This window comes from Fukomys damarensis, unplaced genomic scaffold (assembly GCF_012274545.1).
Source record: "Fukomys damarensis isolate Sample0158 unplaced genomic scaffold, DMR_v1.0_HiC HiC_scaffold_31, whole genome shotgun sequence".
In the NCBI taxonomy this organism is placed as follows: Eukaryota; Metazoa; Chordata; class Mammalia; order Rodentia; family Bathyergidae; genus Fukomys; species Fukomys damarensis.
The window spans coordinates 22,794,497-22,807,479 of record NW_022900943.1 but is presented as its reverse complement, the minus strand read 5'-3'; the positions used below and the strand labels follow the sequence as shown (position 1 = coordinate 22,807,479).

General features: G+C 40.5%; 2 protein-coding genes across 2 annotated transcripts; both read right to left on the bottom strand.

The window, feature by feature from the left end:
* On the bottom strand, positions 1-2,244 carry LOC109118116 (zinc finger protein 709-like). Its single transcript, XM_033757690.1, is given in 2 exon segments — positions 1-661; positions 663-2,244. Coding segments are annotated over 2 exon segments (1,899 nt in total). The 5' UTR covers positions 2,222-2,244; the 3' UTR covers positions 1-321.
* A 280-nt stretch (positions 2,245-2,524) lies between these two features.
* On the bottom strand, positions 2,525-12,964 carry LOC104863216 (zinc finger protein 709-like). The gene is made up of 3 exons (XM_033757691.1): positions 12,594-12,964; positions 2,675-4,721; positions 2,525-2,643 (listed from the first exon to the last, which is right to left on the bottom strand). The coding sequence occupies exons 2-3, from the start codon at positions 4,082-4,084 to the stop codon at positions 2,533-2,535; spliced, it is 1,521 nt and encodes a 506-aa protein (XP_033613582.1). The 5' UTR covers positions 4,085-4,721; positions 12,594-12,964; the 3' UTR covers positions 2,525-2,532.
* Between the last annotated feature and the right edge of the window lie 19 nt (positions 12,965-12,983).

Sequence of the window (12,983 nt, the reverse complement as noted above, 5' to 3'; positions counted from 1 at the left end):
AAAACATAATGTATGTACTTTAGGATCTCTATCTGGGATTTTATTTGTGGAAATTTTATGGAGAAATAATTGACCTTAAACTTTTTGTATTACCCCTATAGGAGTAACTATGTGACTCTACTTACAGAAGAAATTTTGTTTTCAAAATGGGCTTACATAATAGTTTCTTCCCAGTGAGGTTTCTATCATGTATCTGACAATACACGTGTACTGAAAGCAGTCTCACATTGCTTATATACATATGGTTTCTCCCCATTGTGAGTGTCTTTGGCAAACACCACAAATGCTGAAAGGTTTCCTGCATTTCTTACAGGCATAGAATTAATGCTGAGTGTGAGTTCTTTCATGTATTTTACAATAGCGTTGTGTACTAAAAGCTTTTCCACATTGTCTACATACATAGGGTTTCTCCCCTGTGTGAATTTTTTCATGTATTTTACAGTAACGTCGTGTACTAAAAGCTTTCCCACATTGCTTACATATATAGGGTTTCTCCCCTGTATGAATTCTTTCATGCTGTTTACAATTATCTTGTGTACTAAAAGCCTTCCCACACTGCTTACATACATAGGGTTTCTCCCCTGTGTGAATTCTTTCATGTATTTTACAGTAATCTTGTGTACTAAAGGCTTTTCCACATTGCTTACATATATAGGTTTTCCCCTGTATGAATTCTTTCATGCTGTTTACAATTATCTTGTGTACTAAAAGCCTTCCCACACTGCTTACATACATAGGGTTTCTCCCCTGTGTGAATTCTTTCATGTATTTTACAGTAATCTTGTGTACTAAAGGCTTTTCCACATTGCTTACATATATAGGGTTTCTCCCCTGTGTGAATATTTTCATGTATTTTACAATAACGTTGTGTACTAAAAGCTTTCCCACATTGCTTGCATACATAGGGCTTCTCCCCTGTGTGAATTCTTTCATGTATTTTACAATAATCTTGTGTACTAAAAGCTTTCCCACACTGCTTACAGGCATAGGGTTTCTCGCCAGTATGAATTCTTTCGTGTATTTTACAACAACCTTGTGTACTAAAAGCTTTCCCACACTGCTTACATACATAGGGTTTTTCCCCAGTGTGAATTCTTTCATGTACCTTACAATAATCTTGAGTACTAAAAGCTTTCCCACACTGCTTACATACATAGGGTTTTTCCCCTGTGTGAGTTCTTTCATGTATTTTACAACAGCCTTGTGTACTAAAAGCTTTCCCACACTGCTTGCATACATAGGGTTTCTCCCCAGTGTGAATTCTTTCATGTATTTTACAATAATCTTGTGTACTAAAAGCTTTCCCACACTGCTTACATACATAGGGTTTCTCCTCAGTGTGATTTCTTTCATGTATTTTACAATAATCTTGTGTACTAAAAGCTTTCCCACATTGCTTACATACATAGGGTTTTTCCCCTGTATGAATTCTTTCATGTATTTTACAGTAGCGCTGTGTACTAAAAGCTTTCCCACACTGCTTACATACATAGGGCTTCTCCCCTGTGTGAATTCTTTCATGTTGTTTACAATGTTGACGCCTACTGAAAGCTTTTCCACATTGTTTACATACATAGGGTTTCTCCCCATTGTGATTTCTTTCATGGATCTGAACATCACTGGGTGTGCTGGAGTCTTTCAAATTTTTCTTATAAATAAAGGTCTCTCTACGGTGAGTTCTTTCACTAAGATCAGAGTAGGATTTTCCACATTGATCATATTCATAGAGTTTCTCCATGTTCTTTGTCCTTGCATGCTTCTGAAAGGACTGAAAATCACAGGTCCTTCCATGTTCATTATATTTACACAGCTCTTCCGATCCCAAGTACTCATATGTCTTCAGTCCAGTGTGAGCTATAATAGGCACATTTAGTGACAAATGCCCAATCAGGGGCTTTCTGCAAGCAAGGCTTTCAGATGGTTTTAAACCAGCTTGCTTCATCTCTTCATCAGCATCTGGAGTCCAAAGGAGTACTTCTTCATGTTGATTCCAAACTTTATTTTGATAGCATTTCTCTACCTCTTCATTTCTTAGATTTCTCCAGTAACTTTTGCACTCTTCTTCAATTTCCTGGTTATCCCAGGCTCTTCCTATAGCAGCCATGTTCCTGAAAGTTTCCCTCATCACATCTCTGTAGAGCTTCTTTTGGGATGGATTCAACAGAACCCACTCTTCTGTGGTGAAGTTCACAGCCACATCCTCAAAGGTCACTGCCTCCATCGTGTGGCTTTAGGTTCTCCCAGGTCCTTCCCATGCAGCATGCAGCCAACAGAAGTCACAGAAGTTGGCCTAGCAAGCTGGGTGGGCTCTCAGTAATGTCTCCTGGAAATGACAGGGCATGTAATTCTGCTTGCCACTGTCCATAATATTTGTGGTCCTATCCCAGCCTCAGTGTTAGGAAGTGTACCTGTGTGCCTGCGCCTCCTTTAGAAGTGAGTCTTGGTATTCCCAGTCTCTTCCTCATGTATTAGTAGTTAGTCTTCAGCACGGTTTTCTGCTCCTTCCCCAGTAGTGGTAGTAATAATATCAAATTATGAAGATATTTTGCTTCTACCCCCAACCTCCAAGAAATAAAGGGTCTTCGCCTTTGTCGTGGGATTGAGTGTGTTTACTATTTCTCTCTCAGAGGCAGAGGGATTTGGCTTCTGCTTCTCCCCCAAAAGCAACATCTGTGTTCTGGGAGGGTTTCTCCCCTGTGTGAATATTTTCATGTATTTTACAATAACGTTGTGTACTAAAAGCTTTCCCACATTGCTTGCATACATAGGGCTTCTCCCCTGTGTGAATTCTTTCATGTATTTTACAATAATCTTGTGTACTAAAAGCTTTCCCACACTGCTTACAGGCATAGGGTTTCTCGCCAGTATGAATTCTTTCGTGTATTTTACAACAACCTTGTGTACTAAAAGCTTTCCCACACTGCTTACATACATAGGGTTTTTCCCCAGTGTGAATTCTTTCATGTACCTTACAATAATCTTGAGTACTAAAAGCTTTCCCACACTGCTTACATACATAGGGTTTTTCCCCTGTGTGAGTTCTTTCATGTATTTTACAACAGCCTTGTGTACTAAAAGCTTTCCCACACTGCTTGCATACATAGGGTTTCTCCCCAGTGTGAATTCTTTCATGTATTTTACAATAATCTTGTGTACTAAAAGCTTTCCCACACTGCTTACATACATAGGGTTTCTCCTCAGTGTGATTTCTTTCATGTATTTTACAATAATCTTGTGTACTAAAAGCTTTCCCACATTGCTTACATACATAGGGTTTTTCCCCTGTATGAATTCTTTCATGTATTTTACAGTAGCGCTGTGTACTAAAAGCTTTCCCACACTGCTTACATACATAGGGCTTCTCCCCTGTGTGAATTCTTTCATGTTGTTTACAATGTTGACGCCTACTGAAAGCTTTTCCACATTGTTTACATACATAGGGTTTCTCCCCATTGTGATTTCTTTCATGGATCTGAACATCACTGGGTGTGCTGGAGTCTTTCAAATTTTTCTTATAAATAAAGGTCTCTCTACGGTGAGTTCTTTCACTAAGATCAGAGTAGGATTTTCCACATTGATCATATTCATAGAGTTTCTCCATGTTCTTTGTCCTTGCATGCTTCTGAAAGGACTGAAAATCACAGGTCCTTCCATGTTCATTATATTTACACAGCTCTTCCGATCCCAAGTACTCATATGTCTTCAGTCCAGTGTGAGCTATAATAGGCACATTTAGTGACAAATGCCCAATCAGGGGCTTTCTGCAAGCAAGGCTTTCAGATGGTTTTAAACCAGCTTGCTTCATCTCTTCATCAGCATCTGGAGTCCAAAGGAGTACTTCTTCATGTTGATTCCAAACTTTATTTTGATAGCATTTCTCTACCTCTTCATTTCTTAGATTTCTCCAGTAATTTTTGCACTCTTCTTCAATTTCCTGGTTATCCCGGGCTCTTCCTATAGCAGCCATGTTCCTGAAAGTTTCCCTCATCACATCTCTGTAGAGCTTCTTTTGGGATGGATTCAACAGAACCCACTCTTCTGTGGTGAAGTTCACAGCCACATCCTCAAAGGTCACTGCCTCCATCGTGTGGCTTTAGGTTCTCCCAGGTCCTTCCCATGCAGCATGCAGCCAACAGAAGTCACAGAAGTTGGCCTAGCAAGCTGGGTGGGCTCTCAGTAATGTCTCCTGGAAATGACAGGGCATGTAATTCTGCTTGCCACTGTCCATAATATTTGTGGTCCTATCCCAGCCTCAGTGTTAGGAAGTGTACCTGTGTGCCTGCGCCTCCTTTAGAAGTGAGTCTTGGTATTCCCAGTCTCTTCCTCATGTATTAGTAGTTAGTCTTCAGCACGGTTTTCTGCTCCTTCCCCAGTAGTGGTAGTAATAATATCAAATTATGAAGATATTTTGCTTCTACCCCCAACCTCCAAGAAATAAAGGGTCTTCGCCTTTGTCGTGGGATTGAGTGTGTTTACTATTTCTCTCTCAGAGGCAGAGGGATTTGGCTTCTGCTTCTCCCCCAAAAGCAACATCTGTGTTCTGGGAGACTATATGTAGACCCTCCATCAATGACTTAAGGCTTTTGCTTGTGGCAGAGTGGTCCAGGAAACAGGTAGGATTTTGTGCCTGTCCACCTCAGCAGCAGCTGTTCTGGATATCTGGGCCTTCTAGGGGGTTCTGTTCAGTCTCCTGTTACATCTCCACTGTCTCCTGTGAACACCTGATGGAAGATCATTAAAAAATGTTTATGCATGAGTATAGACATTCTTAATAACTGGGACTCCCTGTTATACCAAAGTGAGATGCTAACCCACAACTGCCAAGAACATAAAACTTTTGTGTATTCTTAGCAGTTTTCCTTCCTGCTGTGCCAAACGTGAAATAGTTTGTATGTCCCAACTCCTTGGAGGTGCTAGACCTCTTTAGAATTCAATTTACTTTTACCTTTCAATGTCAGTTCTGATAGAAAAAAATTAAGATTCTGTAGATTACAAAGAAGAAACAGAAGAACAAAGGAAATAGTTCTGTTACCAAAACTGCTTCACAAAAAGAGTCACTGGGCTACTTGGAGACATCGCTGGGCCAGCTACAAAGAAACCCTTTAAGAATAGTCTGCCAGAGACAGAATTCATCTCCTGGTTATAGTTTGCCCAAGGGAGGAGACCTCTGTGGGCTTTAAAATTGTGCCATTTTACTCAGAGCTGCTGGTGAGGCCACAGCTAATGATCTGTGTGGCATTTCATCGGAGGCTGAAGGTATCAACCATAAAGGTTCTGAGATTCTACTGTACTTCCAAGGTAGGAAATTAGCCTGCAACAGTACCATGAGTGAAGACTAAATATTGTTACATCAGAGACAAAGGATAGTTTACTTCACAGTAATAACAGTAGCCCAAATATTGAATCTGTATCAACAGTTCCTTCAGGCCCAAATCTCAGAGTGCCTCAGAGAGTACTAGGTGGATGCCTGCACATGTCTTTGGGCTGTATTCCAGGAGAGGAACACCAAGCTTTGGAAATCTTAATCATTTTAATGAGTTCTGGTAAACTTAATCTTACAATGAACAAGCAGTAAGCATGTCTGACTTTGTCCAGTAGAAGAATTTATTATACCAGACAATAAACCTGTCCTGTGCTCCTGAAGGAGATACTACCCCTACACCTCCCAATACTTTACTGTATAAATGTCTTTGGCAAGCTAATCTGGAATAACAGCAGTCAGTGCTGCTGCTTACAACATATGAAGAAATTCAAGAGAGACCAATGGAAAACTTCCAACATAAGATAGAATCCAGAAAACTTTTGTAGGTTTTAACCTCTACTGAAGAAACCTGTAACTGTCACAAGACAAAGGTGGCCCAAACGTGTCACATATGTCTTCCATCCTTGTTCCCCGATACCCACCATAAGCAACTACTGATAATGGTATCCTCTCAGGAACATTCTGTGCAATGTCTGTTCCCACACTCAGACTGGAAACCCTTGTAATTCAGTGGGTATAGTAGGCAGAAAAGCCTTGCCTCAGGCATGCTATGGTTTACATATGTGTCTCCTAAAGGGCCATGTTGGAGGCTTGATCCCGACTTAAGGAGGTGAAGCCTTGAGGAAGAAACTTAGCATCATAGGGAACGTGACCTTGAAGGGGATATTGGGGTCCCTCTCCCCTTAGTGCTTTCCAGCTACTGTACACGATGAGGTAAACAGGGCTGCTTTACCACATGCTCCTGCCACCACAGGAGCATCCAACCATGGAATGAAACTTGAAACAAGTCAAAATAAAGCTTTCCTCCTAGAAATTATTAACTTCAGGTGTTTTGCCACAGTGATGAAAAGCCAACACATTTCAGCAGTGGGAACTGATTAGCCCCAGACTAAATACTGGCTCAGATCCCACCTGCTTTTTAAATTTTCCTTAGCATTTCCTAATAAAAGCTTCACTGAAAATCATGGGGTAGGAATTCTTGTTTATTTCTGTACAACTAGAGTCAACAATTTTGCCCGATCCACAGCAGATGGATCAAAATATTTACCTGAACAAATTATGGGTAAATGTAAGATTATGAAAGCATACAGTTGTACCTCTGGTATGAGTACTTGGTTGGATGAATGAGGGTACACAGGAAACACTGGAGAACAGTATTAGATGGCTGTGAAACACTCAAGTGAAAACAATATTAATTCAGCAAATACTATTAGCTTAGTACCTAATAGATGGGAGACACTGGTTTAGGTAATTATGAGAAAACAAGCAAAGAAACAGCTTTACAAAGGAGCTTACATTCTAGAAAGTGAGGCAACAGTAACAGATAAATGAATTGCATAAAAGATTGGAAGAAGAGCTATGAGAGGGGAAATAGGCAATGGGAATCAATAAGAGGAAGCTGGGTGGGGTGGTGCATACTTATTCCCAGCACTTGGAGGACCAGCTATGTGACTCAGTGAAACCCTGCCTTGAAAGAGTTAGGAGGGCCTGGGATTTAGTTCAGTGGTGCCAGCACCTGCCTCGAAAGCGTAACGTCCCGAGGTCACTCCTTCAGTACCAAAAAACAAAAGGCTAGGAGACACACACACACACACACACACACACACACAAATGTGAGTTGCACTGCTCAGTGAGTTTTACTGAAAAGTTGGCTGGATCTGATATTCAGAGAAGAGGTTCATTTGTTTAAATGATAATATCTGTCTGAAAGCTTTTAAGATTGAGATATGTACAAATCTAGCAAATAAGTAATTGCTAAACTTTAAAAAAAATTTTTGAGACAGATTCTCATTAGGTAGCTTAGGCTGGTCGCAAACTAGAAATGGAGCCCAAGCTGGCCTAGAGCTCCCAATCCTGCCTCAGCCTCCCAAATACTGGTATTTCACACCACACCACCAAGCCACTTCCCCACCCTAAACAGCTGGGAGGCTTCAATCAGACTGAAACAGACACGTTTAAAGATAAACAGACTAGAGTGTGTTTATGTGCGTCTCTACCAAAAAGACACTGGGGAAAAAAAGTTTCCCTTCCTTTCTTGCTTTTAGTTACTAATGCTAACTTTAAGTCATTGTCCATAAGTAGTTAAAAAATGGGAAAAGAAATGACCTTTTATACAAAATTCTATGTTAGAATAGGCAGATCTTATTGGATCAGTACAAAAATGTATCTAGGTAGGAAGTGTTAAAGGTGGTTATATTTTACATGAAATGATACAATATTAACTTTTAAGTACCTGGATGTAGTGACACACATCTGTAATCTAAGCACTCAGGAGGCTGAGGCAGGGGGATGGCCTTAAGTTCAAGGCCAGCCTGAACTACATAGTGAGACCTTGTCTCAAATAACCAAAAGTAAATAAGTAAATAATTTTAAGTAGATTGTGAAAATTATATTTATTATAATCTCAATCACTGAGTATAAATGGGGAGAGGTATAGCTAAATACCAGTAGTTTAAATTAAAATTCAAAACAATCTAGAATAAACTCAGGTAAGGTAGCTTTATTAACAGGAAAATTCAAAAGCATTTCAGACTGAAAGATAATGAAATACAACATATCAAATAGGTATAGAACATGGGACTGGGTTCATTTTTCTTTTTGGTATCAGGAAACAAACTCAGGGCCTCGAGCCTGCCAGGCAGGCACTATGCCACTGAACTACATCTCCAGCCCAGGACAGAATTTCTTAAACAAGATATAATCTAAGCAAGCCAGAGAAGATGAGATTCATAAACTTTACTACGTTAAATTTAAGCCACTACAAAGTAAAAGTATAAGACACCAAGTGGGAGAAGATTATATCATACCTGTTGCCACAACACATTTACAGTGGACCCATGACTTACTCAATTTGATCCCAAGGCCTGGTTGTAGCTCAAATTAGTCAACTGAAGGCTCAGGCTCCTCTACAAACAAGCCTTCAACGTCTCTCTCTCATATCCAGGCAAATTTCAATGTCCTAAGAGAGACATTGGCCCAGGATTTCTCAATCTCACATGGGAAAGACTGCTAAAATGTTCCTTCCAGAACTCTTTAAGGGTTAAATCTGTATCTGAGACCATCTAAAGGCACAAGCAGCTGGCTTTGGGTGGTAACTCAAGACTTTGGTCCTAACTTAAAACTAAAATCTGGTCGTAACTCAAGGGTCCACTGTATTTTCCAAAATAAAGATTCTTACAAACCAGTAAGAATATAACAACAGCCAGACAATGTGACATACCTGTAATCCCAGCACTCACAAGGTAGAGGCAGGATTGCCATGAGCTTGAGGCCAAATTTAGTTACATAGTGAATTAAGGCCAGCCTAAACTACATAGTGAGACCCTGTCTCAAAACAAAAAAACAAAACAAAACAAACCCCAAAATACAGATTTTTTAAAGGGCTGAAGACGCTAGTTACAGTGATGCATGTCTGCAATCCCAGCGCTCAGGAGGCTGAAGAAGGCAGATTGTGAGTTTAAGACCAGCATGGGTTACATAACTAGTTAAAAGCCAGCCTGAACTATACAGGGAAACCTTGTTGCAAAATACAAAAATAAAACACACACACAAAAAAGGCTGAAAATATAACAACAGTTCTTTAAAAAAAGAATCCAGCACCAGGTGTGGTGGCACATGCCTGTAATCCCAGCACTCAGGGCCAAGGCACAATTGCTGTGAGTTGGAGACCAGCTTGGGCTATATAGTGAATTAGGCCTGAACTACACAGCAAGACCCTGTCTCAAAAAAAACAGACAAAAGAAGAATCTAGTTGATCTAGTTGGTCAAGAAGGCTGGGGTCAGGAAATTGGTATGAAAACTGAGGTGGTGGGGAGAGGGCCTCCCCCTTAAACAGGACACACCAAGCCCCAAACGATAAAAAAAGACCAGTATTTTAAACCACTTTTAAGTTAAAAATTTGCTTAACAACAGACATCAACCATTGAAGAGCCAAAAGCTGATCAGGGCTATAGGAATGGTCTAGAAACATATAAAAGATGTCCCACTTCATTGGGAAAATACAATTGAAGACACAATGAGAGACCATCTCACACTACTGAGGTCACACAAAGTTTTTTAGTGAGGATATTGCCAAGAGCCACCTACTGTCACAAGATTAAGCACTCTGGAAGATAAGCTGATTTCCATACAAAGCCTGTTACACAAATGCACTTAGCAGTCTGCAGTAACTACAAACTAAAACCAACCTACATATCTATCAACCAATGAACAAACTATTGTACCTATACAATGAAACTTTACTTGACAATAAAAGGTAAAGTACATATAACATGGATGAGTCTCAACAGTTTGCTGAGGAAAAGATGCTGAACAAGGACACAGATGGCATCATTCCATTTATAGAATATACAGAAAACATGACTATGACACTAAATCTGATCACCTCAAAGGTAGGAGGCAGGGAGGAGATACTACAAAAAAGCAGGGTCATAGTGATGCACGTTATATCGTGCTTATGGTTTTACGTGATATGCATATGTCAAATGGTACATGATAAATATATGCAGTTTATTTAAGTCAACTAGTGGGAATGTAGCAGAGTGGTGAACAGCAAACAGTCTGTCTGAGATTTGGTGTCCAGACCCTGGAATATAGCAATGAAAGGAAAACTAGAAGGAGGGAAGTGGGTACCTTGGGCTCAGCAAGGATCTAAGTGAGAAATGAAGCCCACAGGGAGAGTAAAGAGAGATTTTAATGAAGAAGGAGTGGTAAGCAGCACTTTCTCTCTGATCCCTGACTCACTGTGTAGGAAAGGTAGCCCAAAACTGCAGATGCATGGTGACTACTGGCAATCCCAGAGGCATCCATGGAAACATACCAGTGGAATGAAGCAATGGATGCAGCAGGCTGCAGTAGGTGGAGTTATTCGAGTTTAGATGTACCCTAGGAGAGGGCAACTGGCTGGCAGCCATCTTGGAGAGGGACCAACTACCTTGGAACTCAGAGCAGCTGTGGACTGGTTCCATCTAGTGGCTCCAAGCATCAGGGAGAAGCAGAACCAAGTTCAAGTTGACAGGAGGTCAAGGAGCTGTGTTCAACCAGGCAGGAGGCACATGACAAATCAGGCTGAACAAATAAGGCTCCAGACTCATGGGCAGTAAGAAACCATCCTGAACTTCAGTAGAACTAAAAGTGCAGGCCTAGCAGGATTATCCACTACTCTGCTATAAATCTACAGCTGGCTTGCTGGAATTAATCAACATGGATCTGGGCTCCATCTGCTCAATTTACCTACCAGTGACAGTAGAAACATACCTTGAAATGGACATTTTTTTCTTATGTTCTTGTTTCTACATGTGTGAACACTGTTTCTAGTGTCTGTTGTTGTTCTGCTCACTTATATTTATTTCTTCCTTCTCTCTTTGCTTTCTGTCTTCATCAGTTTCCCAAAGTTTGCAGTCTTCCTTTGTCCTCCAGCCTTGCTTCTAATCTTTTTTTTTTTAATTTCTCTCTATTTTTCCCCTATCCCTTTTACACTTTGTTTTGTTGTTGTTGTTGTTTGTTTTGGTACCGGGGATTGAACTCAGGTCCTTGCGCTTGCAAGGCAGGCCACTGAACCAGAGCTAAATCCCCGGCACTTTTTTTTCCCCCCTATCCCTTTTAAATTTTCTCCCCTGAGGGTAAAATCACCATATTGAGGGCATATTTACTGTATACAATTTTCTGATTTGTTTTAATTTTGTTATATAACCACAAATACAATTCATATGGTTAAAGGCAGCAAATCAATAGTTATCACAGTTTGTCATTTTCTAAGTTGTGATGGATGCTATCGTTATTCTTGATTGCGCTACTTTAGCCAAGGTGACATAATTGTTCTGATCAGTTGTTTTCTCTGGTGCTCCAAGACTGAGATTGCCTAAGGGTCATAAACAATATAATAGGACAGTGTCAAAGAAACAGGGACTAAGTCAAATAGGCAGCAACTACTCATTCCCAATAAACTGAAGTAGAGCCTTGCAACAAACTCAAAACTCAAAAAACAGCTACACCTGGAAGACATCTCTGAGAAGCAGTCATTTCTTAGAGTTCTAAATACTAGCAATAAAGCTACTTGCCATAAGCAACTTAAAAGCATCAACCAAGGAATTAAACAAACAAACAAACAAAACACAAAAAACACTTAAGCAAGATGCAACCTGACTGCCAGCTCACCAAAGGCAAACCAAGGGGACAATGAGGTGGAACAATTTGAAAGCCCTGCACTCCCTGACATGATAATAACAGAAGCAACAAAGCAGATGAATGAGGTTCTAGAAAAAAAAATCGAATCAGAAATAATTCTCAAATTATTACAGAGATGGTGACCATAATGAAAGACTTGGTTAGTGATTCTAGAGCAGATACAGATTAAGAAAAAAAAATGCAGGGGCTCAGGAAAATGATGAAAACCATGAATGCCCAACATAGGAAAGAAGTAGATCTCATGAATTAGATTTAAATAGAAAAGCTAATATTTAACCAGGCTTGGTGGTGCATACTGATAATCTAGCACTCTGCGAGGCTGAGAGGAGGATCCTCTCAGTTCAAGCCAACCCAGGCAACTTAGTGAGAACTTGCCTTAAAATTGTAAAAAATTCAGTTAAAAGAGATGGGGATGTAGATCAGTACAGAGGCCCTGAGTTCAATCCCCAGTACTGGAAAAAGAGAGAAAAGGAACTAAAAAAGGAAAGGAGAAAGGGAGGGAGGGACAGAAAAGGAAAGAAAAGCTATTGTTAACTACACTATGCTATCTCCCAACCATCCGGATGTAGAGGTGAAATATCAATGAGCATTTAGGAATAGAACCATCTTCCTTACATACATTTTTCTCCCCAGATTATAGCTTTTTTTCATTACATGTTTACTTGGTAACTATCTTTATCAAAATACTAAGAGGAAAGCTAAGGTAAGTACATTGCTGATCCTGCCATCTTGTTCCACCTCACACACACACACACACACACACACACACACACACACACACATCTTGCTGTACCGAGTCTTGCCACCTTAGTGTGAGCCCTGCAGAGCCAGCACGAACTTCGGGGTTCCCACCCAATTTAAAAGCAAACGATTTGAGGTTTCAGTTCGAAAAGAAAAAGAGCTGTACTCCGGACTTGGTCCTTACCCGTCTATTTTGGATGAGCTGCTCATCTTGCCTGCAACACTTTGTTTTAATCGAGGTGTTCCAGGAGTGTGGTGCCTACTTCACTGTTCACTGCAGACTCCACGAACCAGGCTTAATTTTTGTTTCTTGCATGTTAATTTTTGCTATTTCCATCGACACTGACGACCCTTCCGTAGTTCTGAACAACGTGGCATAAACCTCTTCACCCCAGTGTACTGAGAATTTGCATCACGTCCCCAGAGTCACTGACGCGCGAAAGAGTATTATCACACATCGTGAAAGGTTTAAATTTCCCATGGAGACCAGAGAAGCAAGGCCTTACTCTAAGCCTGGGGAAGAACACCAAGGCCACACAGCTGAGGAAAAGGCCACGCCCCCGCCGGCGGCTCC